The following is a 26,094-nucleotide window of genomic DNA, read 5'->3' on the forward strand; positions in this document are numbered from 1 at the left end:
ATATAACCAGGACTCAGAGAAGAGTCAGATATCTAATCAATGGCCTGGACATTTAGTTAGTGCCTCTACAAAGGGAGACTAGCAGAATAGACAGATAAAGTTGTGTTAAGTATTTTTAAAGGGAACATTTTCTTTGCTTTCTCTCCAGACAAACCAAAATAAACTGCATTAAGTATTAAACTCCTGTCACATTATGTCACTTTAAAAACTCTGCTCTGTGTACAGTTCAGTAGAGACGAGAGCCAGATGTTGCTGCCAGTCAGATTAAAGCTGTGTGAGGATTAGAACTGTCTAACTTCACACTACAGCACCTAAAACACACAAAGAACTTCCACCAGCTGCAGACAGACGGGCAAACAGTGACTTAATTCTCTGAATATTCAGCAGTTTTGTTTGGGGCTCACTGACCTGCTGCAGACTCGTGTGACCTCTGTTGAGTAACTTAAGAGAACTGTAGCGCCAAATCCCTGCATGTGCTTTGGTTGAATAACTGAAACAGTAACAGCAGCTGACATGACATGCCCTTGACACAGTCATGTAAGTCTAAAGAGATTATAACTGTGATGCTGAGTAACTGACAGGTGTTTTCCATAACGGAGAAAAAAAATAAATCCACTTCCACTTTGATTCATCAACCGTCTTCCTTTTGGGGAAACTGCCAAATGGAAATTAAGAGTCAATTTCATCAGAGTAAATGATTTCTCAAACGTGACCTGACAGGTGGATGTAACTAGTGCGCCAACAGAATACCAAAAGTAGTACAAGAGCACCACCTAGAGGCCGCACCTGGTTACTGCTGCGGCAATTCTGTACATGTCAGAACATGTTCTTAGAAAGACTCCCCGGTAAGGAGGGACAGCTTTTCTGCACTGTAAGGACAATAAGGTACATTTGGCACCACTATATTATTTAAGAGCTTTAGTCAATAGTTACTTTCAGATTAAACATTTCTTTAAAAAAATTATATAGAATTTATAAGGAACTTACTGTTCAAGATTAACCATCGGTTATCAACATTATCTACTCATACTCCTGATGTTAAGCATTATATTTGACCAATTCGTAACAGACATTACCCCTTTAAATATTCCCACATTGTTATTAGTTTAAGGCTCAGGTGAGTCAAACTGTCAAAAACAATCAATTAAACAGTAAAAAAACGTAAACATTTGTGAAGCAGGAACTAGTCATTTGTTAACTAGTTAGATCACCTCAAAATCCCTTTGATTCGTTGTGACCCGTTAGAACAGACTGATCCTCGGGCAACGACTGGACTAAACTGCAAAACTGTAAACAAAATTGCTTCACCTCAACCGGCTACAAGAGTATCAATGCTGCTTGCACATTAATGTATCAGTTAGTTTATTTCAATAAGAAACCCTTTTCTAGGAGAAAGTACCTTTGAGGTATATTTTGTCCTACACTAAATAAGGACTTTAAATAGAGGACTTGTTTGTAGTATTTAGTATTTTTTGATCGTTGTATTGGTGCGTTACCATCTTGGGGGGAATAATATAATACTACTTTCCTACAGGTACTGTGATAGTTTGACGTTGCTCTAGACAAACAAGATCAAACAAGTTCAAAGTTAACAAGGTTTATCTGAAATAAAGACTTTCAGGCACAAGTGTAGCGGCCGGTTGAATCAGATTCAGTTTGGTTTTACTTGTGATCAAAGAGTCCTTATGAGTCCAGTAATATTCAAATTTCAAGACTTGCTTGAGACTCAAACCTGAATGTGACCGCACCTTTCAGCCTGTAGGCACAATGCGAGTGTGTCTGTAGTCTAAAATGAGGAGCTGCTTTTGTCCACAAATGTCAGAAACAACAGTTATATTGGAAACAACTTGAATTATTTATTTTTGACTGAATCAATGAATACAAAAACATTTGGGGTTGGCTGACGTGCGAAACCACAGGAAGTATTTACAAATGTGTTATCTACAAGAAGGAATGGGAAACTTGAAGTATACTTTCCCAAAATGGGCAAAAATAGAGAGCGAGACACAAATGTGGAGCGAACAAGTGCTGCAGTTTACACCGGGCTGTTTGGACCTCAGCCAGCCGCTCGGAGTCAAAACACTGAAGCATCACTCAACACACGCGGCTGACTGGAAATAAAATTTGACAACACCTTCCACTGTGAATCTCAGACAGGGGACCATCAGAAACCTCAGTGATCACGGACCAACATGATATCACTTCAGCCCTTCAAATCACTCAGGACGAGTCCCAGTCGACTGCTGTTCTCTATTCTCCCTTTTTGGTTCAGTTATAAAACAACTTAAGAAGCCTCTTCATCGATCTTCGGTGCCAAGTAGTATTTGACGTGTCCCATATCAGCAATCTTGTACTCCACCACTGTAGAGAGACAAAAAACAGTCAAGCAACAGGCAATTTCTATTGACATGTTGGGAATAAACATTAAGACACAAGTACTAACTAAAAAATGGAAGGATGCACTTACCCAGGGGGATATCAGCAGACATGCTGAGGGTGACTGTCTTTGACAGCGGTGTAGCCTTGGTGAAGAAGTTCAGGTAGTTGAGGGCAAAGATCAGCTGGACGGGCTCATTCATCTCAATTGTGACCTGAAAACAGAAGATTAAACGTTGAGAATCTGTGCCATCACAAAAATACTACTGTAGTATCTGTAACAAGCTAACATCAGATTAAGTTAAAGCCCAGATACACCTTTCTCAGTTGTTATTCTGATTAAACAGCCTCACTCACCGCCTCGTCCTCTTTGTCTACGTTGCTGGTCTGGGACAGCTTGACGTTTCCTGTGCCCAGCTCTCCTGTGGCGGAGAACTTGACTCCGTCCTTGGCGCAGGAGATCATGACGGCGTCACCGATCTGGGACAGGTCACGGCAGATACGGGCAAACTCCCCAGAGGGCATCTTCACCACACAGCTGTACTCCTGCTCCTGGGAAGGGACAAAGACAGATAGAAGGTCAGAAACTGTGTGTGCATGAACTGTAATCTATGCAATACAACATGACAGGGACAGGGTACAGATTACTTACTGGAATACCAAGCTGCTCCACATCCAGGTCCATCAGTTTCATCTCATAGTCGGAGACTTTCTCCTGGTCTGTAAGACAAAAAGAGACATGGTGAATAATACTGCAGAAACAGCATCAAGTTGATTTCATACTGTTTCTATACCAATAATCTAAAGACTTACTGAGTGTCTCAAACACAAGGGCCAGTGTGTCTGCATTGTCTTCTGCTCTGAGGGTGATGATGTCTTCGTTTCCTGCACACTTCAGGATTTTTGACATGCTGGGAAAGACAGAGATAAAAGTCAAAACTGTTTCTTAAACTACAGAGAAAATGCCCTGAAAGCAGGTTTTGTAATGCTAAAAATATGAATCCTGCAGTCTACAATAACAATACATCTTAGTGTCATGCTAAACAAATCACATGAAAAGTAATGGAAAACTGTTGTTAATGATGGAATAAATAGTTTTATAGAACGAGTATGTGCTACTTTTCTCACTTAAGATTAATTTAATATCCTTGGGCTGCTCTTAAGTGACACATGCACTTTGCTAATTGCTTTGGTTGCAGTCCCAAATTGTGTGTCAAAGAGTGGTACAAATAAATTAAAGTTATTAATAATCTGCTGATTGTTTTCTAAATGGTATAAAAATATATTAGGGAGAGAGAGACACTTCAAGATGAAACCTAAAGACTGCTGTAAAATAAAAAAAGGATTGTTTTTATTTATCATGAGAAAAATAGCAAATTACTTGAGAGGTAATTTGTCAAATGTGTTCTATTTAATTTTTAATACATAGTTGATACAAGATGCATTTGATATAAAAATGTTGCAACCATATCCAAACTTTGTTAACTTATAGCGGTGCTCACTGTTAAGTTGAAAATGTGTGTAATAATTGTGGTACATCAACATAACAGAGTAAATGAACCCTTTCAGAACACCGGTGTATCGTTACAAAAGAGAGGCGGCACAGAAACGGAAGTAGAAATTCCCGGGTTCGAAAACAATTCCCGCCAACTGTCCTGCAGAGAATTTGGCGCTCAAATGACGTCGTTCGTAATCATAATGTGCCTGCCTCTCAAACTACACCAGATTTCATTTGAACACGAAACTCAAAGTTAGACAAATCGACAAATATCCAAACAAACAGGCGATGACTGGTTAAATTGAACCCGGACATTAAAGAGTTAACTGAGTCGGCTCAGTTGCTCTGTGCAGCAGAGATACATGCCCGGGCAAAACCGCCAAGATGGCTACCCTCTTTGTAAGATGTAGTTACTAGACATAGACCATTAACTTATGCCTCCAAAAATAAATGGGTGACCATTTGATTGTGTGTAATGTTATTGATTTGATAAGGGCATAAAAACCGCGCTCACAAACCAAACCACTCTTGTGTTTATAAGGAATTTAGAAGTTTCGCTAAGACAACTCGACCTGTCAAACTTGCTACATTAGTCAGCAGATACGTAATTTTTCCACGAGCTAACAAATAAGCAACGAGACAGTCGGCCGAATAAAACATGCAGTTGATGTTTATTTTCTCAAATGTGTTAAGTTTGCTCTACCTGCTGAGGTTGACTCCCATGGCGAGGTTTCTGTCGCAGCGGTATGAGTCGAAGCCGTCGTGTCGCAGGGTGAGCTGGACCAGGGAGACGTGAGAGGAGTCCATGCTCTGCAGGGAGATACCAGACGAGCTGACATCCCAGCAGGCTTCTGTGATCAGATCTTTCAGAGCCTCCAGCACCTTCTTCAGGATGGATCCCTGGACCAGGCGAGCCTCAAACATGGTTGCTGTGGAGTTTTTGAACTGCGTAGATTCAAACGAAGAGGGTTATTTGTCGCCTTTAGCGTCACTCCGTCGAAATGGAGGCTGCAGGTTGAGTTATCAATAATTTGGAGAGAGAGGCTTCTCTAAAAGTTCAGTCTTTGTGTGTTGTTAGCTAGCAGAAGCAGCTTGCAGACACCACTCTCACTGCTGAGGTAAAGTTTGAGCTGTAAGCGCGCGCTAATGTCAGGATATAAAGACTCCGCGTCTTTGCGTCATTTCCGTGTCCTTGTCGGAACCTCCCATGAGTCCCAGGCGCTAAAAAAAAGGGGCACTGATGTCGGCCATATTGGAGAGGACAATTCTGTAAACCGAGGACGTTAAATTCAATAAAAACAGGAAACTACATTAAAACTACAAGTACATTAAAAATACACAAAAAGCAGAAATTGAAGGTGGGTTCATGTTAAATATTGGGGGAGGTTTTGACGTTTTTAGACATTATTTAAACTTGGAAAAGGGGTTACACACTTCCTCATTTGCAAACATTTTTTTTTAATTCTCACATTTAAAATTGTATAAATTATTTTATATAGTGAGTATCACAGATTAATTGGAAAAAACTTTTATTTACCACTGCCATAGTAGCCTTTAATAAAATACCTAGCCCAGTTGTCTGTACTTATTTACATAGTATAGAATGTGTACACTTTAACAAGTACGTGGGGTTCCAAGTAGATTTGTTTTATTGATCAGTGAGGAGTGCTTTGTTTGACTTGCACGCAGCTCCATCAATCTAACAACAATTTTCCCCAGCTTGACACACACATACAGAAAGACATAAAACGGTGGGTATTTCTATACTGCCATTTCACCCCGGAGTATTTACTGATTGAGGCCACTTCAAAGAAAGAACGGGGGCTTTGACACTTATAGCAGACAGGATGATTGTGACGAGATCTTAGAAAAGAAAGCAGAGAACATTCAGACAGGATGAAGTTGGTTGCCATGGCAATGATGGGGGCTCCAGTTGGGACACAGGGGAAATGACCACTGGATCCAGTGATGTCAATGTGGGAGTATGGAGGGGAGTCCACACCATGCTGTGTTAAATAAGTAAAAATACAAGTTAATCACAGTACTTCTACTACAGGACATAACCTTTGTTTAACCTTTGTTTCAAGATTACAAATGCAAACTTTCATGGTCGAATTTATCTGTGTAGTTCTCACCTTTCTGCCACCGAGAAGTATTATTGTTGCGGTGGGCCGGTCCATTATCCATGATGATCTACAAAAGATGAAACTAAAAGTCAGAACTGGAATAAGCACAAACAATGTTTTCTACAGCAGAGGATAGTTTCAATTTTCAATTCCATCATCATTCAGTAAGTTACAGTTTTAATAAATGTATTTAATAATCAGTACTCACAGAGTAGTTGGGTCCCATGGCTCTGATGGCGTGACCAGTCAGAGTAGCAAAAGTGAACAGCTGAGGAGAAGTCTCATGCACTGCCTGCAGACACAGGTGACATGATATATATACATAAGAATGTTCTCCTTCATCTCACAGAGCAGATCGACCATCACCATAGCGTCAGTGTTTCCCACTCTTACTTTGCGACCTTCTCTGGAAACCACCAGTTCATCAGCCACATAAAAGTCAGAGAAAACACGCACACAAATACACACACATACAAAGGAGTTGCTGTAACAGATCTCAGAGAAGGAGCCGGCAACAGCAGCAGCTCCACACTTGTCCCTGTGCATCCCAGCCATGAAACCACCGGCCTTGATGTCGGCTCCGCCAGTGTCGTAGGTGATGCCCTGAAAAATACAAACAGGAACCAAACTATTCACAAAGCAGTCAGATATATACAGATACAAAACATGCTCATTTTAGCACAATTTCTCCCTGTTGAGTTTAAAAGGATTGCAAATACTTTATTGTCATTATCCAATTATCTGCTACATTATAATAAAGCACATCCCAAGCAGACTTCTTCAAAAGTCGTATGAACAGTCAAAAACCCAAAGATTTTATTTACTATCATGTATAAGAAAACTTAAATTTATGAAGCTGGGAACAGTAAATATTTAGCATTTCTGCTTCAGTATCTGAAATGTTAGTTGAAACATGATTTTCTGCTTAATGCAGCTCTACCTAAAAGTTACCAAATCAAACTTCGAGGACTGACTGAGCTTCTGTACGCGGGGCGCTAATTCAGCTGCTGAGCCAAATCCGCGTCCCACATCCAAACCTTTTACCTATACCTGAACTTTAGATTAATAAAGACATTATTTACAGCTCATAAAATGTACAAATGGACTATTTCTCCATATACACCGTAGCTTGAGCAACATTATTCAAGTGTTTTAAACATGACAGAGTTAGGTCACAGACCTCCTGTAGTCTTCAGCTTCGTTCCACTAGGTGGCTCTCTTAGGTTCCAAGGGTTTGTACAGAGCGAGGGAAAAAAGCTTTCTCCTACTTTGCTGCCTGGACTTGGAACAATCTGCAGAGAAAACTACATTTTGAAAATCTAGTCCCCTTGTAACAATTTAAAGCCGTGTTGAAATCCATGTTTCTGAAAAATGAAAAATGTAACTGCTTCAGTTGAGCCGGTCTCATTCCTTTCCTTGTGTATTCGATGATTGTACTTCTTGTTTGTTATTGTTTTATCTTTGGAGCTGTAACTGGTATGCTGTCTTGGCCAGGTCTTCCTCGTAAAAGAGATTTTATCTCAAGGCACTTCTTGGTTAAATAAAGGTTAAATAAAAAAGCGACTAAGAGTTTATTCATGTTTTAGTGGTTCTAAACAAGGCAGATTTTATAAACTTGTCAGACATGTCATATGACACAGGCCACGTACACAGAGAAGTAATACTGTATAAGACTGAATCTCGTCTAACTGAAAGGATGTGCCCTTTAAGTGAAACTAAATCCAGAGAAGAGCAAACCTCCGATGCAATATGAGAGGATCAGATTTTTCCACTTTGAGCTGTAAATAAAAAATAAAAAAAATCCTTGGAGTAACTATCACTGGTTAATAACACGAGTATTCTGTTAAACAAAACCCTGTCTGGATCGCACTGGCTTCTTTTTATGCACCAAGCGCACGCGGCGCTACAAATGGCTGCACGTTGGAAAACTGTGATCCAGAAAAAACGCTGTTAATCTCACCTGGTGCACACTTGGTTCTCCTCCTCCTCCGTGGTGAAAGACAGCCAATGGCAATGTGGATTGCTCCGCCGAATCGTAAAGCTTAGAATGTTTAAGGTGCTTTTGAGTGGACATACGCTTTTTCATGTTACTCAACTTCGCATAAAAGTCTGCCTTGCAGATAAGACAGTATGCTCTTAAATCATTGCCTACACAGGGCTTCAACCAACCCCTGTAATCAGGATGTGACTCCCATTCCTGATTAAGAGATTAAAAGATAAATATAAATATATAAACAGGTAGATCGAGAAATATTCAGCCAAATATTCACAATATCCCGAGAGAGAATATATTTGAAGTAGGGATGTCGAAACCACGGAAATAAATGAAAAACTAAAATAAAATTATTATCGATTGTATTTTTATTCAAATATTTGCTTTGATTAATAAATATTGTCATCAGTTTTCATTCGGTATTCTAAGCTACTTAAAGCTAATGTTAAGTTAAAAAGGTCATAATTCTAGTCTAAATTGACCAAGAACTTTGAGGGGCCAACGTGGAACAGATCCGCATCCAACACGTCACCGACAGCTACTGAGGATTGTGGGATACAAATCAGATCCTTCGTGGGTTTCATGGGCACTATTCAGGTAAATAGACAATAGTCTAAACTACATTGAAACTAAAATAATGTACAGAAGATTTTCTAAATAAGTACATTTTATTATTAAACTCAATTATATACTGTAACTGATAAGTGTGGTGCAACACACACAAAGCAGATAGTGAAGGAGGACATTATGTTACATTTTGGGGGGTTTGGACATTTTTGGACATTATTTTAAGTTCATGTCAGAAAAGGGGGGTACCCACTTCCTCATTTGCATGAAAATAAATGGTGTTTTCTAACAATTAAATTGAAATAATCTAGATTAATTGGGAAAATGTATTTATTACTGCCATATAGCCTTAAATAAATTACCATGCCTAGATGATGTGCACTTATTTACATTGTATAGAAGTATGTGGGGCTACAAGTAAAGGCATAAATGTCGATGTTTATATGAAACAATATGCATAATGGATTAATTTAGCTTATGTGTATGTTGGTCTTGTTGTGCATTAGCGTTTGAAAACACAATTTCTCCCCAAAACTCAACATTTTGCCTATTCATGTTTAAAATGCAAAAATAAAGAGAACACAGCAGCCTCTAATTTCTTATTTTGTTTTATTGATCAATGAGGAGTGCTTTGTTTGACTTGCACACAGCTCCATCAATCACACAACCATGTCCCTAGTTTGTCGCACACACACACAGACATAAAAAGGATCGTATTTCTATACTGCCATTTCACCCCTGAGTATTTACTGATTGAGGCCACTTAAGTACAGGGTCTTTGACACTTGGAGCAGACAGGATGAGAGTGATGACATCTTAGAAAAGAAAGTAGAGAACAGTCAGAAAAGCGATCTGATGTGTTCAGGAATGCATCACATGTTGCAGGAATTTCATTTATACTTGGACGGTTGTGGGATTGATTGTAGGGACTGTAGTCTTCACAATGTGTGTTTAGAGCCTATCAGACAGGATGTAGTTGGTTGCCATGGCAATGATTGGGGATCCAGTAGGGACACCGGGGAAAGGACCACTGGATCCAGCGATGTCAACGTGGGAGTATGGAAGAGGGGCGTCAGAGTCCACACCATGCTGTGTTAAATAAGAAATAATACAAGTTAATCACAGCACTTCTTTACAGTTTTACTGCATTATTAGGATGTGTGAGCACCTTGTCGAGCCCCGAGGCCATGATGAGGAAGGCTGCAGGGGTCTGATGTCCTCGAGGGGTGGCAGAGGACGGCAGGTTGTTGCACTGCAGAATGTCCTCGTACTCAGACTTGCCCTTGTGGAACTCGTAGTCCTCCCGTCTGATGCTGGACACCTCGAACACGTCGCCCAAAACCTCTCCAGCTGCACGAGAGAGAAGGGGAGGACCATGTGTCAAAACTTGCAGATCACAAATGGAAACTTTCATGGTTGAATTTATCCGTGTAGTTGTCACCTGTCTGCCACTGAGAAGCATTCTTGTTGCGGTGGGCCGGTCCATTATCCATGATGATCTACAAAAGACAATTCAAAACAATGATTTCTATAGCAGAGGAATGTTGGAATTGTTTATGTATAAAGTCTTGCAATTTTAATGGATATATGTATTTAATAATCAGTACTCACAGAGTAGTTTGGTCCCATGGCTCTGATGGCGTGACCAGTCAGAGTAGCAATAGTGAACAGCTGAGGAGAAGTCTCACCCACTGCCTGCAGACACAGGGGACATGATATATGTATGTATAAGACTGGACAGAATTGCAGAAAATGATTCATTGCTTAGTTTGAAGTATTTTTAATTGGATGTTGTCACCTTTTCCTTCATCTCACAGAGCAGATCAACCATCACCATACGTCCCTCAGCGTCTGTGTTTCCCACTCTCACTCTGCGACCCGCTCGGGAAACCACCAGTTCATCAGCCACATAGCAGTCTGAGAAACACACACACACACAAATGCATCGTCACTTCAGAGGAGTTGCTGTGACAGCTCTCACAGAGAGGAATGGAAACAGGAGCATGTATGATAGGAGGAAAAGTATAATATGCTGACCTGCACCGACACTGTTCCTCACCATGGCCATGGAGCCGATAACCTTCAGGTTTTTGGGCTTCAGCTTGGCTAAAATCTGGAGAGAAAGCGGGGGTTAAGTAGGGAGCAAACTTACAGCATGAAATGCTAACAACCGTCGCCAAACATGTTAACATTTCTAACTCTTAATATGGAGAGAGGGAACCTCATGTTCCTCTGAAGACTAAAAACAGGAAAGAGGGTAAAATTTACCTGGAAGAAGCCAGCAACAGCAGCAGCTCCACACTTGTCCCTGTGCATCCCAGCCATGAAACCACCGGCCTTGATGTCGGCTCCGCCAGTGTCGTAGGTGATGCCCTGAAAATACAAACAAGAACCAAACTATTCACAAAGCAGTCAGATATATACAGATACAAAACATGCTCATTTTAGCACAATGTCTCCCGGATGATCACAAAATGTACAAAATTTCTCCCAATACACCGTACCTTGAGCAACATCATTTCAGTGTTTAAAACTTGACTGATAATTTATTCATGTTTTAGCGGTTGAAAAACAGTCTCCTCTCACCTTTCCAACGAGCATGAGCGTCGTCTGGACAGGTCCAGCTCCACAGTACTGCAGCTTGATAACTCTGCCCTGGTGACGAGGAACACCTGCACGAGGAGGAAATGGTGAATTATTAAAAACAACTTTTCAGAAAGAATCGGCATTTAACAATCTTAAAATTCTGTCTCCAATGACATGATAACAAAATGTGTTCCTACAGTTTGCGCAGCGGTTGACTGCAGCCAGACAGGGATACTCTTTCTCCAGAACAGCCAGGTCACTCACCACCTCCACCTAGAGGTTAATAAATAAACACATGTTGTTATGTTGGAGATGAAATAAAACTTTTTTTGTCCCCTAAGAACCACACAATTTTCTTGGGCTGCAACTGAAATTGTTTGTACACCCCGATTCCCGGAGGAGAATAACTTTTCACTGCTGACAATAAAACACGGAGGATGGTGCGATTCTGTTTTCAATCATGATAAAATATTTCTCTCGACCTGCACAGGGCTGTCCTTGAAGAGCTCCTGGACGTACTCAGCCGCACGAGGAGCAGCCATGCGCTCGGGGTCTGAGCCACCGATGTCACGACATGCCAGTCTGCAGAGGGGAAACAATGCTGGTGAACTAATGAACCTGATAATGAACATGATAAATCATAGCAGGGAATGTAGTGTGACTTATGTGACCCACCTCCCAGCCTCCAGAGCATCAGCCAGCTCCACCAGTCTCTTCCCGTCTGCCTCCTCAGGGGCCCACAGACCCAGAACACACACCTTGAAGTCGGAAGGTTTGACTTTCCCCTCCCTCACTTCCAGAGGCTGTTGGGGGAGGAATTATTTTACCAAGTGAGTATTTTTGTCAAGCTCATAGTTGGTATCTTACATCAACATACATGCAGATAGAGCTGAGAGAGACTACAACAAAATGTAATCAGAAAACTACTAAATCTTACAATTCCCATAACATAAACTCAACTATGTTGTAATTATGCTTCAATGCTTACATCATTATAAACTCTACACCATGGAATACATTATGTATCTGTTTTTGCAGTACTTAAGCTAACAAGTACTGGACACCATTTGTAAAATAAACTGAAGTTAGAGAAGTTAAAAACAGTCCACTTGATGTGTCGGTCTTTTCTCACCATGTAGAGAGCCTGAAGGGCTCCGAGAGCAGCCACAATGGTGCTGTTCTTATAGTCCTTGTGTGGAGGGCAGACCAGCAGGGGACGCTGCATGCCGGCTTTCAAAGCCCTTAAAGGAGACAAAGATGAGCGAGAAAGTAAAGAAACCTGAAGCTGAATCAGCAACATGAAATACCTGAGGAGGAGAAGCTTCTGTCAGCTTACCGTTTGATGCCGTTGAGCGCTGCATCACTGAAGCGCCTGACGTCATCGTAGTCGCGGTTCACTGGGCCGGTGGAGGCAAACACCAGGCGGTTACCAGGCAGACCAGGCACCTTCAGGATCACCACCTCCTCACCCAGACCACTGTCCACCTACAGGAGGGAGGGAAGTGACATCACAGGGTTATATCATTTCTAGAGTTATAATGCCAAGATGATTGTAAACTTACATTGAAAATTAAGCATTGCCTTCTTATGACCTAGATAGCTGAATGCAAAACCACAATAAGTCCTAAAAATCTATAGTTTTTCTCTCATTCATGAGAACACACCATCTTATTCTTGATAAACCAATCACTAACTGTTATCTGTGTGCTGAGTATTTAGTCTGGATGTGAAGAGTCAAAGATAAATCATTGAGGATGGTAAATCTCTGATGATGTGTGGGGTTGATTGGCTGCAGGTGAAGAAGAGCACAGACTTACAGAGCTGTAGTCCTGCAGCGGTGCCTTCAGACACTCAAGCTCCGAGGGCAGTGTGTCATGGCTCTGGGTCACCAACACGATGCCATCAAAACTGAAAGACATATTCATCATTTAACAAAACTCTGATGAGTTGCACAAAATAAACACCTGAAGAGGAAGTGCTGCATTTCTACTCATACTCACTTCTGGTTCTTGATGTCGGCGGTCCATTCAAGGGGCTGCACGCTGGAAAGGAACACAGAAAGGAAACGGGTGAGTTCCTCTAATAAAAGCAATGTCAGCATTGTTTGACAGAAAAGCTCAGATATCTCAGACACAATGATGCAATTAGGCCCCTTTATCAGTTTTTATAATGCAGGTTAATGATAAAGTGGGTCGAAGTGTTAAAACCTGCAAGACCTTTGAGATCTGCTTGAATTTCACAGGTGGATTACTGGCCTTATGCAGTGAAATAAAAAGTGTATAAACACTGTAGTGAGCACTTTACACTTTACAACAGCAATAAGCAAAATCTGTAGTGAATGATGTTTTATATCTCTAAACTAGGCAGATTTTATACACTCAGACATTTCAGGAATCACATGACACAGGCCACGTAAACAGATAATACAAGACTGAAAGTGAAATCTCAGCAAAATGAAAGGACGGGCCCTTTAAGTGGAACTAAATCCAGAAAAGAGTAAACCTCTAATGCAACATGAGAGGATCAGATTTTTCCACTTTGCGCTGTGAATAATAATAATAAAAAAAGCATGCACTAACTATCACTAGTTAATAAAAAGATTAAGTTAAAATAATGACAAAAACACGACATTGTACAACATCTGAGTGACAAAAAGTGCCCTATTAAACAAAACCCTATCTGGATCGCCTTTGCTGCTTTGCGCACAAAGCGCACGCGGCGCTCCAAATAGCTAGAAAACCGTTGATCCAGAAATAAAACAGAACATCGTGGACCGTCAATCTCACCTGGTGCACATTTTTGGTCCTCCTCCTCCGGTGTCTTCGGGTAGAAAGAGACAGCTGATTGTCGGCGATTATATATCCTCCCTTCACTCCTCTCCGGTTGATCACATGATCAGTTAAGTTGAACTCGTGCTGCCTTCGCGGGCTTCACAGAGCTCGTAATTACGATGATTTACAGTGTAAACGCTACGTCTCTTTTATTTAAGAGCTTTGGGTCTTCTAATAATGACACTTGCAATATTAAGTAGTGACTATTGTGTTCTAGTTAAAGTAGTGATAGTGTGTAAAAGGAAACTGGTTTATTATAAAAATTAAATTATTATATCATTTACGGTCGCTAGCCAAAGTTGCTAGGTTCCCACTGCACGTGATGATGCATTTGCATGGACAGAAGGGAATTGTAGTTTTCAGAATTGATCCAGCAAGCGAAAATCCTAATTTAAATGATTATGAGACCAACATAGCAATTATTTAGTGACATAAGATAAAACCAATCATGGCTACTCTGGGTCTTCACCTTCAGTGAAGCGATTTGTCTCGCTTTTACAGCGCTGACCTCATGAACTACAAACACTTGCCGGAAGTAGTTGAAAGTAGTGTTTTCTGTGCAGCAGAGAGGTGAGTATTAACCAGAGACGGTACAAAGGGCAAGAAAGACTATTCAGTAGCAAGTTACAGAGTCATAATCCTCTTTAAAATGACATTTTATTTCAGGTAAAGGTCAAACTGCACAGCTACAGATCGCGCTGCAGGTAGGCAGAAGTTACCGGCTGCTGCAGCTGTCTCAATGCTTTCCTTCTGCAAGTTATGATTTACAGCTCTACTATCAAGTGATAGCAGAAGATAATGACAATGCGCGTTGTGGCAGATATGCTGACATAATATGTACTCGTCCCATTTTGGCAGACTCTTCTTGATAAACTAGTTTGGCTGCAATTTACATGCTGCTCATTTTGTTCCTGTGATTTGATGAGTAATGACAGCTTCAAACTTTTCCTCGTGGGAAATGAAAGTTAGAGAAGTTAAGGGACAAAATGTAACAAACGGGGTTAATTTTATGGGAACATAGCAGAAGTGAGTTCCCCCATTTTGTTTTTTCAGCATGTGCAAGTTTGCAGCTGCCTCTGTCAAGTCAAATCATGTTTAAAGCATCTTAAGACTCATTTATTCAAACTGGCCTTTGACAATCTGTTGTAATTTTGTACATGGTGTGCTTTAAAGTCTATTTGTTATGTTTAATTGCCTTTCTGTTTGTTGTTTGTTGTTGTTCCTTTATTTTTTTGTAACAATTTATGAAGCACAGTGTGACCTTGCTTTGTGAAAGTTCCTATACCAAATACATTTACTGACTTCCTTAGAAGCTCAAAACATCGATCAGTGAACAGCACTGTAATCACTGATATTCTTGATAAGCAACAGCTTAACTTGACAACACGTTTTGATGCTGTGTCTCGAAATGCAAAGACAAGGGTGGAAATAATAGGAAAAGAGTTCTCAATGTAAGTGTTCAAGATACCATCAGAGAAATGCATTTAGTTTTCTTTTTCCCGTTCGTCTCTCAATTGTCATCTTTTTCACATCATCACTCATTTCACTTCCCTTCTTCTCTCCTCTACAGATGAGACTTCTTCGCTCCTCCTGCATCTTAAGGACTTTATTCTCTCAGACTCGAGCAGTAAACCCACAGAGGCGGCGAGGACTGAGTGGTGCGGCGATGCGTCTGGTGCAGTTTCGTAGGCATGGTGACGCAGGAAGCATCAGAGTGGGGGCGGAGCTGGGCGAGGGGCTCGGCGTGGTGGATCTGAAGGCGTTTGACCCCTCGATGCCCTCGACAATGAGGGAGCTGCTGGAGCTGGGAGATGAGGGTCTGCAGCGTGCACAGAGGTGTCAAACACATATTAATACTTACTTATCATTAGTCTGTTTTGACTCTACAAAAGTTCCTTAAATGTTTTTTTCCTTCCTAAACGATCCTCGTCTTCCTGTCAAATCCTTGTCTTCCTCCTCCTAAACATCCTTGTCTGAATAAATCATCTTAAGCTCCTTTAATCATCGCTTTCCTTATTAAATGTCATCCTCTAAATCAACAACCTTCTTGATTAATCATTTTCATCTTTTCCTCTCGTGTGAATCATCGTCTTGAGTTGCCATCTTAAATTATCATCCTTTTCTAAGTCAACAACTTCTGCATGTTTTAGCGTCTTTATAAATCATGCTCGCAGTTAAAAGACATCTTCCTCAATCAGCTTCTTTGCAAATTCAGCAACCAGAGCAAACCTCCGATGCAATATGAGAGGATCAGATTTTTCCACTTTGAGCTGTAAATAAAAAATAAAAAAAATCCTTGGAGTAACTATCACTGGTTAATAACACGAGTATTCTGTTAAACAAAACCCTGTCTGGATCGCACTGGCTTCTTTTTATGCACCAAGCGCACGCGGCGCTACAAATGGCTGCACGTTGGAAAACTGTGATCCAGAAAAAACGCTGTTAATCTCACCTGGTGCACACTTGGTTCTCCTCCTCCTCCGTGGTGAAAGACAGCCAATGGCAATGTGGATTGCTCCGCCGAATCGTAAAGCTTAGAATGTTTAAGGTGCTTTTGAGTGGACATACGCTTTTTCATGTTACTCAACTTCGCATAAAAGTCTGCCTTGCAGATAAGACAGTATGCTCTTAAATCATTGCCTACACAGGGCTTCAACCAACCCCTGTAATCAGGATGTGACTCCCATTCCTGATTAAGAGATTAAAAGATAAATATAAATATATAAACAGGTAGATCGAGAAATATTCAGCCAAATATTCACAATATCCCGAGAGAGAATATATTTGAAGTAGGGATGTCGAAACCACGGAAATAAATGAAAAACTAAAATAAAATTATTATCGATTGTATTTTTATTCAAATATTTGCTTTGATTAATAAATATTGTCATCAGTTTTCATTCGGTATTCTAAGCTACTTAAAGCTAATGTTAAGTTAAAAAGGTCATAATTCTAGTCTAAATTGACCAAGAACTTTGAGGGGCCAACGTGGAACAGATCCGCATCCAACACGTCACCGACAGCTACTGAGGATTGTGGGATACAAATCAGATCCTTCGTGGGTTTCATGGGCACTATTCAGGTAAATAGACAATAGTCTAAACTACATTGAAACTAAAATAATGTACAGAAGATTTTCTAAATAAGTACATTTTATTATTAAACTCAATTATATACTGTAACTGATAAGTGTGGTGCAACACACACAAAGCAGATAGTGAAGGAGGACATTATGTTACATTTTGGGGGGTTTGGACATTTTTGGACATTATTTTAAGTTCATGTCAGAAAAGGGGGGTACCCACTTCCTCATTTGCATGAAAATAAATGGTTTTTTCTAACAATTAAATTGAAATAATCTAGATTAATTGGGAAAATGTATTTATTACTGCCATATAGCCTTAAATAAATTACCATGCCTAGATGATGTGCACTTATTTACATTGTATAGAAGTATGTGGGGCTACAAGTAAAGGCATAAATGTCGATGTTTATATGAAACAATATGCATAATGGATTAATTTAGCTTATGTGTATGTTGGTCTTGTTGTGCATTAGCGTTTGAAAACACAATTTCTCCCCAAAACTCAACATTTTGCCTATTCATGTTTAAAATGCAAAAATAAAGAGAACACAGCAGCCTCTAATTTCTTATTTTGTTTTATTGATCAATGAGGAGTGCTTTGTTTGACTTGCACACAGCTCCATCAATCACACAACCATGTCCCTAGTTTGTCGCACACACACACAGACATAAAAAGGATCGTATTTCTATACTGCCATTTCACCCCTGAGTATTTACTGATTGAGGCCACTTAAGTACAGGGTCTTTGACACTTGGAGCAGACAGGATGAGAGTGATGACATCTTAGAAAAGAAAGTAGAGAACAGTCAGAAAAGCGATCTGATGTGTTCAGGAATGCATCACATGTTGCAGGAATTTCATTTATACTTGGACGGTTGTGGGATTGATTGTAGGGACTGTAGTCTTCACAATGTGTGTTTAGAGCCTATCAGACAGGATGTAGTTGGTTGCCATGGCAATGATTGGGGATCCAGTAGGGACACCGGGGAAAGGACCACTGGATCCAGCGATGTCAACGTGGGAGTATGGAAGAGGGGCGTCAGAGTCCACACCATGCTGTGTTAAATAAGAAATAATACAAGTTAATCACAGCACTTCTTTACAGTTTTACTGCATTATTAGGATGTGTGAGCACCTTGTCGAGCCCCGAGGCCATGATGAGGAAGGCTGCAGGGGTCTGATGTCCTCGAGGGGTGGCAGAGGACGGCAGGTTGTTGCACTGCAGAATGTCCTCGTACTCAGACTTGCCCTTGTGGAACTCGTAGTCCTCCCGTCTGATGCTGGACACCTCGAACACGTCGCCCAAAACCTCTCCAGCTGCACGAGAGAGAAGGGGAGGACCATGTGTCAAAACTTGCAGATCACAAATGGAAACTTTCATGGTTGAATTTATCCGTGTAGTTGTCACCTGTCTGCCACTGAGAAGCATTCTTGTTGCGGTGGGCCGGTCCATTATCCATGATGATCTACAAAAGACAATTCAAAACAATGATTTCTATAGCAGAGGAATGTTGGAATTGTTTATGTATAAAGTCTTGCAATTTTAATGGATATATGTATTTAATAATCAGTACTCACAGAGTAGTTTGGTCCCATGGCTCTGATGGCGTGACCAGTCAGAGTAGCAATAGTGAACAGCTGAGGAGAAGTCTCACCCACTGCCTGCAGACACAGGGGACATGATATATGTATGTATAAGACTGGACAGAATTGCAGAAAATGATTCATTGCTTAGTTTGAAGTATTTTTAATTGGATGTTGTCACCTTTTCCTTCATCTCACAGAGCAGATCAACCATCACCATACGTCCCTCAGCGTCTGTGTTTCCCACTCTCACTCTGCGACCCGCTCGGGAAACCACCAGTTCATCAGCCACATAGCAGTCTGAGAAACACACACACACACAAATGCATCGTCACTTCAGAGGAGTTGCTGTGACAGCTCTCACAGAGAGGAATGGAAACAGGAGCATGTATGATAGGAGGAAAAGTATAATATGCTGACCTGCACCGACACTGTTCCTCACCATGGCCATGGAGCCGATAACCTTCAGGTTTTTGGGCTTCAGCTTGGCTAAAATCTGGAGAGAAAGCGGGGGTTAAGTAGGGAGCAAACTTACAGCATGAAATGCTAACAACCGTCGCCAAACATGTTAACATTTCTAACTCTTAATATGGAGAGAGGGAACCTCATGTTCCTCTGAAGACTAAAAACAGGAAAGAGGGTAAAATTTACCTGGAAGAAGCCAGCAACAGCAGCAGCTCCACACTTGTCCCTGTGCATCCCAGCCATGAAACCACCGGCCTTGATGTCGGCTCCGCCAGTGTCGTAGGTGATGCCCTGAAAATACAAACAAGAACCAAACTATTCACAAAGCAGTCAGATATATACAGATACAAAACATGCTCATTTTAGCACAATGTCTCCCGGATGATCACAAAATGTACAAATAGGCTATTTCTCCCAATACACCGTACCTTGAGCAACATCATTTCTGTGTTTAAAACTTGACTGATAATTTATTCATGTTTTAGCGGTTGAAAAACAGTCTCCTCTCACCTTTCCAACGAGCATGAGCGTCTTCTGGACAGGTCCAGCTCCACAGTACTGCAGCTTGATAACTCTGCCCTGGTGACGAGGAACACCTGCACGAGGAGGAAATGGTGAATTATTAAAAACAACTTTTCAGAAAGAATCGGCATTTAACAATCTTAAAATTCTGTCTCCAATGACATGATAACAAAATGTGTTCCTACAGTTTGCGCAGCGGTTGACTGCAGCAAGACAGGGATACTCTTTCTCCAGAACAGCCAGGTCACTCACCACCTCCACCTAGAGGTTAATAAATAAACACATGTTGTTATGTTGGAGATGAAATAAAACTTTTTTTGTCCCCTAAGAACCACACAATTTTCTTGGGCTGCAACTGAAATTGTTTGTACACCCCGATTCCCGGAGGAGAATAACTTTTCACTGCTGACAATAAAACACGGAGGATGGTGCGATTCTGTTTTCAATCATGATAAAATATTTCTCTCGACCTGCACAGGGCTGTCCTTGAAGAGCTCCTGGACGTACTCGGCCGCACGAGGAGCAGCCATGCGCTCGGGGTCTGAGCCACCGATGTCACGACATGCCAGTCTGCAGAGGGGAAACAATGCTGGTGAACTAATGAACCTGATAATGAACATGATAAATCATAGCAGGGAATGTAGTGTGACTTATGTGACCCACCTCCCAGCCTCCAGAGCATCAGCCAGCTCCACCAGTCTCTTCCCGTCTGCCTCCTGAGGGGCCCACAGACCCAGAACACACACCTTGAAGTCGGATGGTTTGACTTTCCCCTCCCTCACTTCCAGAGGCTGTTGGGGGAGGAATTATTTTACCAAGTGAGTATTTTTGTCAAGCTCATAGTTGGTATCTTACATCAACATACATGCAGATAGAGCTGAGAGAGACTACAACAAAATGTAATCAGAAAACTACTAAATCTTACAATTCCCATAACATAAACTCAACTATGTTGTAATTATGCTTCAATGCTTACATCATTATAAACTCTACACCGTGGAATACATTATGTATCTGTTTTTGCAGTACTTAAGCTAAGAAGTACTGGACACCATTTGTAAAATAAACTGAAGTTAGAGAAGTTAAAAACAGTCCACTTGATGTGTCGGTCTTTTCTCACCATGTAGAGAGCCTGAAGGGCTCCGAGAGCAGCCACAATGGTGCTGTTCTTATAGTCCTTGTGTGGAGGGCAGACCAGCAGGGGACGCTGCATGCCGGCTTTCAAAGCCCTTAAAGGAGACAAAGATGAGCGAGAAAGTAAAGAAACCTGAAGCTGAATCAGCAACATGAAATACCTGAGGAGGAGAAGCTTCTGTCAGCTTACCGTTTGATGCCGTTGAGCGCTGCATCACTGAAGCGCCTGACGTCATCGTAGTCGCGGTTCACTGGGCCGGTGGAGGCAAACACCAGGCGGTTACCAGGCAGACCAGGCACCTTCAGGATCACCACCTCCTCACCCAGACCACTGTCCACCTACAGGAGGGAGGGAAGTGACATCACAGAGGGTTATATCATAATAATAATATATCAAGTTATAATGCCAAGATGATTGTAAACTTACATTGAAAATTAAGCATTGCCTTCTTATGACCTGGATAGCTGAATGCAAAACCACAATAAGTCCTAAAAATCTATAGTTTTTCTCTCATTCATGAGAACACACCATCTTATTCTTGATAAACCAATCACTAACTGTTATCTGTGTGCTGAGTATTTAGTCTGGATGTGAAGAGTCAAAGATAAATCATTGAGGATGGTAAATCTCTGATGATGTGTGGGGTTGATTGGCTGCAGGTGAAGAAGAGCACAGACTTACAGAGCTGTAGTCCTGCAGCGGTGCCTTCAGACACTCAAGCTCCGAGGGCAGTGTGTCATGGCTCTGGGTCACCAACACGATGCCATCAAAACTGAAAGACATATTCATCATTTAACAAAACTCTGATGAGTTGCACAAAATAAACACCTGAAGAGGAAGTGCTGCATTTCTACTCATACTCACTTCTGGTTCTTGATGTCGGCGGTCCATTCAAGGGGCTGCACGCTGGAAAGGAACACAGAAAGGAAACGGGTGAGTTCCTCTAATAAAAGCAATGTCAGCATTGTTTGACAGAAAAGCTCAGATATCTCAGACACAATGAGGCAATTAGGCCCCTTTATCAGTTTTTATAATGCAGGTTAATGATAAAGTGGGTCGAAGTGTTAAAACCTGCAAGACCTTTGAGATCTGCTTGAATTTCACAGGTGGATTACTGGCCTTATGCAGTGAAATAAAAAGTGTATAAACACTGTAGTGAGCACTTTACACTTTACAACAGCAATAAGCAAAATCTGTAGTGAATGATGTTTTATATCTCTAAACTAGGCAGATTTTATACACTCAGACATTTCAGGAATCACATGACACAGGCCACGTAAACAGATAATACAAGACTGAAAGTGAAATCTCAGCAAAATGAAAGGACGGGCCCTTTAAGTGGAACTAAATCCAGAAAAGAGTAAACCTCTAATGCAACATGAGAGGATCAGATTTTTCCACTTTGCGCTGTGAATAATAATAATAAAAAAAGCATGCACTAACTATCACTAGTTAATAAAAAGATTAAGTTAAAATAATGACAAAAACACGACATTGTACAACATCTGAGTGACAAAAAGTGCCCTATTAAACAAAACCCTATCTGGATCGCCTTTGCTGCTTTGCGCACAAAGCGCACGCGGCGCTCCAAATAGCTAGAAAACCGTTGATCCAGAAATAAAACAGAACATCGTGGACCGTCAATCTCACCTGGTGCACATTTTTGGTCCTCCTCCTCCGGTGTCTTCGGGTAGAAAGAGACAGCTGATTGTCGGCGATTATATATCCTCCCTTCACTCCTCTCCGGTTGATCACATGATCAGTTAAGTTGAACTCGTGCTGCCTTCGCGGGCTTCACAGAGCTCGTAATTACGATGATTTACAGTGTAAACGCTACGTCTCTTTTATTTAAGAGCTTTGGGTCTTCTAATAATGACACTTGCAATATTAAGTAGTGACTATTGTGTTCTAGTTAAAGTAGTGATAGTGTGTAAAAGGAAACTGGTTTATTATAAAAATTAAATTATTATATCATTTACGGTCGCTAGCCAAAGTTGCTAGGTTCCCACTGCACGTGATGATGCATTTGCATGGACAGAAGGGAATTGTAGTTTTCAGAATTGATCCAGCAAGCGAAAATCCTAATTTAAATGATTATGAGACCAACATAGCAATTATTTAGTGACATAAGATAAAACCAATCATGGCTACTCTGGGTCTTCACCTTCAGTGAAGCGATTTGTCTCGCTTTTACAGCGCTGACCTCATGAACTACAAACACTTGCCGGAAGTAGTTGAAAGTAGTGTTTTCTGTGCAGCAGAGAGGTGAGTATTAACCAGAGACGGTACAAAGGGCAAGAAAGACTATTCAGTAGCAAGTTACAGAGTCATAATCCTCTTTAAAATGACATTTTATTTCAGGTAAAGGTCAAACTGCACAGCTACAGATCGCGCTGCAGGTAGGCAGAAGTTACCGGCTGCTGCAGCTGTCTCAATGCTTTCCTTCTGCAAGTTATGATTTACAGCTCTACTATCAAGTGATAGCAGAAGATAATGACAATGCGCGTTGTGGCAGATATGCTGACATAATATGTACTCGTCCCATTTTGGCAGACTCTTCTTGATAAACTAGTTTGGCTGCAATTTACATGCTGCTCATTTTGTTCCTGTGATTTGATGAGTAATGACAGCTTCAAACTTTTCCTCGTGGGAAATGAAAGTTAGAGAAGTTAAGGGACAAAATGTAACAAACGGGGTTAATTTTATGGGAACATAGCAGAAGTGAGTTCCCCCATTTTGTTTTTTCAGCATGTGCAAGTTTGCAGCTGCCTCTGTCAAGTCAAATCATGTTTAAAGCATCTTAAGACTCATTTATTCAAACTGGCCTTTGACAATCTGTTGTAATTTTGTACATGGTGTGCTTTAAAGTCTATTTGTTATGTTTAATTGCCTTTCTGTTTGTTGTTTGTTGTTGTTCCTTTATTTTTTTGTAACAATTTATGAAGCACAGTGTGACCTTGCTTTGTGAAAGTTCCTATACCAAATACATTTACTGACTTCCTTAGAAGCTCAAAACATCGATCAGTGAACAGCACTGTAATCACTGATATTCTTGATAAGCAACAGCTTAACTTGACAACACGTTTTGATGCTGTGTCTCGAAATGCAAAGACAAGGGTGGAAATAATAGGAAAAGAGTTCTCAATGTAAGTGTTCAAGATACCATCAGAGAAATGCATTTAGTTTTCTTTTTCCCGTTCGTCTCTCAATTGTCATCTTTTTCACATCATCACTCATTTCACTTCCCTTCTTCTCTCCTCTACAGATGAGACTTCTTCGCTCCTCCTGCATCTTAAGGACTTTATTCTCTCAGACTCGAGCAGTAAACCCACAGAGGCGGCGAGGACTGAGTGGTGCGGCGATGCGTCTGGTGCAGTTTCGTAGGCATGGTGACGCAGGAAGCATCAGAGTGGGGGCGGAGCTGGGCGAGGGGCTCGGCGTGGTGGATCTGAAGGCGTTTGACCCCTCGATGCCCTCGACAATGAGGGAGCTGCTGGAGCTGGGAGATGAGGGTCTGCAGCGTGCACAGAGGTGTCAAACACATATTAATACTTACTTATCATTAGTCTGTTTTGACTCTACAAAAGTTCCTTAAATGTTTTTTTCCTTCCTAAACGATCCTCGTCTTCCTGTCAAATCCTTGTCTTCCTCCTCCTAAACATCCTTGTCTGAATAAATCATCTTAAGCTCCTTTAATCATCGCTTTCCTTATTAAATGTCATCCTCTAAATCAACAACCTTCTTGATTAATCATTTTCATCTTTTCCTCTCGTGTGAATCATCGTCTTGAGTTGCCATCTTAAATTATCATCCTTTTCTAAGTCAACAACTTCTGCATGTTTTAGCGTCTTTATAAATCATGCTCGCAGTTAAAAGACATCTTCCTCAATCAGCTTCTTTGCAAATTCAGCAACCAGAGCAAACCTCCGATGCAATATGAGAGGATCAGATTTTTCCACTTTGAGCTGTAAATAAAAAATAAAAAAAATCCTTGGAGTAACTATCACTGGTTAATAACACGAGTATTCTGTTAAACAAAACCCTGTCTGGATCGCACTGGCTTCTTTTTATGCACCAAGCGCACGCGGCGCTACAAATGGCTGCACGTTGGAAAACTGTGATCCAGAAAAAACGCTGTTAATCTCACCTGGTGCACACTTGGTTCTCCTCCTCCTCCGTGGTGAAAGACAGCCAATGGCAATGTGGATTGCTCCGCCGAATCGTAAAGCTTAGAATGTTTAAGGTGCTTTTGAGTGGACATACGCTTTTTCATGTTACTCAACTTCGCATAAAAGTCTGCCTTGCAGATAAGACAGTATGCTCTTAAATCATTGCCTACACAGGGCTTCAACCAACCCCTGTAATCAGGATGTGACTCCCATTCCTGATTAAGAGATTAAAAGATAAATATAAATATATAAACAGGTAGATCGAGAAATATTCAGCCAAATATTCACAATATCCCGAGAGAGAATATATTTGAAGTAGGGATGTCGAAACCACGGAAATAAATGAAAAACTAAAATAAAATTATTATCGATTGTATTTTTATTCAAATATTTGCTTTGATTAATAAATATTGTCATCAGTTTTCATTCGGTATTCTAAGCTACTTAAAGCTAATGTTAAGTTAAAAAGGTCATAATTCTAGTCTAAATTGACCAAGAACTTTGAGGGGCCAACGTGGAACAGATCCGCATCCAACACGTCACCGACAGCTACTGAGGATTGTGGGATACAAATCAGATCCTTCGTGGGTTTCATGGGCACTATTCAGGTAAATAGACAATAGTCTAAACTACATTGAAACTAAAATAATGTACAGAAGATTTTCTAAATAAGTACATTTTATTATTAAACTCAATTATATACTGTAACTGATAAGTGTGGTGCAACACACACAAAGCAGATAGTGAAGGAGGACATTATGTTACATTTTGGGGGGTTTGGACATTTTTGGACATTATTTTAAGTTCATGTCAGAAAAGGGGGGTACCCACTTCCTCATTTGCATGAAAATAAATGGTTTTTTCTAACAATTAAATTGAAATAATCTAGATTAATTGGGAAAATGTATTTATTACTGCCATATAGCCTTAAATAAATTACCATGCCTAGATGATGTGCACTTATTTACATTGTATAGAAGTATGTGGGGCTACAAGTAAAGGCATAAATGTCGATGTTTATATGAAACAATATGCATAATGGATTAATTTAGCTTATGTGTATGTTGGTCTTGTTGTGCATTAGCGTTTGAAAACACAATTTCTCCCCAAAACTCAACATTTTGCCTATTCATGTTTAAAATGCAAAAATAAAGAGA

General features: G+C 40.7%; 4 protein-coding genes across 4 annotated transcripts; all 4 read right to left on the minus strand.

Moving 5' to 3' along the window:
* Positions 1-1,842: 1,842 nt before the first annotated feature.
* Positions 1,843-4,997, minus strand: pcna (proliferating cell nuclear antigen). Its single transcript, XM_069682844.1, has 6 exons — positions 4,578-4,997; positions 3,190-3,287; positions 3,029-3,096; positions 2,734-2,928; positions 2,468-2,591; positions 1,843-2,361 (listed from the first exon to the last, which is right to left on the minus strand). The coding sequence occupies exons 1-6, from the start codon at positions 4,796-4,798 to the stop codon at positions 2,285-2,287; spliced, it is 783 nt and encodes a 260-aa protein (XP_069538945.1). The 5' UTR covers positions 4,799-4,997; the 3' UTR covers positions 1,843-2,284.
* Positions 4,998-5,594: 597 nt separating this feature from the next.
* LOC138610952 (putative aminopeptidase W07G4.4) lies at positions 5,595-8,119 on the minus strand. Its single transcript, XM_069683842.1, has 5 exons — positions 7,961-8,119; positions 6,475-6,603; positions 6,209-6,292; positions 6,010-6,067; positions 5,595-5,880 (listed from the first exon to the last, which is right to left on the minus strand). Exons 1-5 carry the CDS (start codon positions 8,084-8,086, stop codon positions 5,846-5,848), a joined length of 432 nt encoding a protein of 143 aa, XP_069539943.1. The 5' UTR covers positions 8,087-8,119; the 3' UTR covers positions 5,595-5,845.
* Positions 8,120-9,155: 1,036 nt separating this feature from the next.
* LOC138610472 (putative aminopeptidase W07G4.4) lies at positions 9,156-14,029 on the minus strand. Its single transcript, XM_069683234.1, has 16 exons — positions 13,933-14,029; positions 13,147-13,188; positions 12,964-13,054; positions 12,483-12,631; positions 12,279-12,387; positions 11,822-11,949; positions 11,629-11,728; positions 11,344-11,419; positions 11,147-11,232; positions 10,829-10,933; positions 10,598-10,673; positions 10,359-10,477; positions 10,172-10,255; positions 10,002-10,059; positions 9,729-9,910; positions 9,156-9,649 (listed from the first exon to the last, which is right to left on the minus strand). Exons 1-16 carry the CDS (start codon positions 13,941-13,943, stop codon positions 9,512-9,514), a joined length of 1,554 nt encoding a protein of 517 aa, XP_069539335.1. The 5' UTR covers positions 13,944-14,029; the 3' UTR covers positions 9,156-9,511.
* Positions 14,030-17,624: 3,595 nt separating this feature from the next.
* On the minus strand, positions 17,625-22,515 carry LOC138610564 (putative aminopeptidase W07G4.4). The gene is made up of 16 exons (XM_069683338.1): positions 22,419-22,515; positions 21,633-21,674; positions 21,450-21,540; positions 20,958-21,106; positions 20,754-20,862; positions 20,297-20,424; positions 20,104-20,203; positions 19,819-19,894; positions 19,622-19,707; positions 19,298-19,402; positions 19,067-19,142; positions 18,828-18,946; positions 18,641-18,724; positions 18,471-18,528; positions 18,198-18,379; positions 17,625-18,118 (listed from the first exon to the last, which is right to left on the minus strand). The coding sequence occupies exons 1-16, from the start codon at positions 22,427-22,429 to the stop codon at positions 17,981-17,983; spliced, it is 1,554 nt and encodes a 517-aa protein (XP_069539439.1). The 5' UTR covers positions 22,430-22,515; the 3' UTR covers positions 17,625-17,980.
* Positions 22,516-26,094: the final 3,579 nt, after the last annotated feature.

The sequence above is a fragment of the Semicossyphus pulcher genome, unplaced genomic scaffold (assembly GCF_022749685.1).
Source record: "Semicossyphus pulcher isolate SPU_LCO1_2020_fin unplaced genomic scaffold, fSemPul1.0.p SCAF_6, whole genome shotgun sequence".
Lineage (NCBI taxonomy): Eukaryota > Metazoa > Chordata > Actinopteri > Labriformes > Labridae > Semicossyphus > Semicossyphus pulcher.

Excerpts from the sequence above, each read along its gene's own strand:
- pcna (XM_069682844.1), bottom strand. The coding sequence starts at position 4,798 with ATGTTTGAGGCTCGCCTGGTCCAGGGATCCATCCTGAAGAAGGTGCTG. Across the intron at positions 3,288-4,577 it reads ATGGGAGTCAACCTCAGCAG|CATGTCAAAAATCCTGAAGT; the intron begins GTAGAGCAAACT and ends TGTCTTTCCCAG. Across the intron at positions 3,097-3,189 it reads CCTTGTGTTTGAGACACTCA|ACCAGGAGAAAGTCTCCGAC; the intron begins GTAAGTCTTTAG and ends TTTGTCTTACAG.
- LOC138610952 (XM_069683842.1), bottom strand. The coding sequence starts at position 8,086 with ATGAAAAAGCGTATGTCCACTCAAAAGCACCTTAAACATTCTAAGCTT. Across the intron at positions 6,604-7,960 it reads GAGAACCAAGTGTGCACCAG|GGCATCACCTACGACACTGG; the intron begins GTGAGATTAACA and ends TGTATTTTTCAG. Across the intron at positions 6,068-6,208 it reads CCATGGGACCCAACTACTCT|ATCATCATGGATAATGGACC; the intron begins GTGAGTACTGAT and ends CATCTTTTGTAG.
- LOC138610472 (XM_069683234.1), bottom strand. Across the intron at positions 10,060-10,171 it reads CCATGGGACCAAACTACTCT|ATCATCATGGATAATGGACC; the intron begins GTGAGTACTGAT and ends TGTCTTTTGTAG. Across the intron at positions 9,911-10,001 it reads TGCTTCTCAGTGGCAGACAG|CTGGAGAGGTTTTGGGCGAC; the intron begins GTGACAACTACA and ends TCTCTCGTGCAG.
- LOC138610564 (XM_069683338.1), bottom strand. Across the intron at positions 19,403-19,621 it reads CGCTCATGCTCGTTGGAAAG|GGCATCACCTACGACACTGG; the intron begins GTGAGAGGAGAC and ends TTGTATTTTCAG. Across the intron at positions 18,380-18,470 it reads TGCTTCTCAGTGGCAGACAG|CTGGAGAGGTTTTGGGCGAC; the intron begins GTGACAACTACA and ends TCTCTCGTGCAG.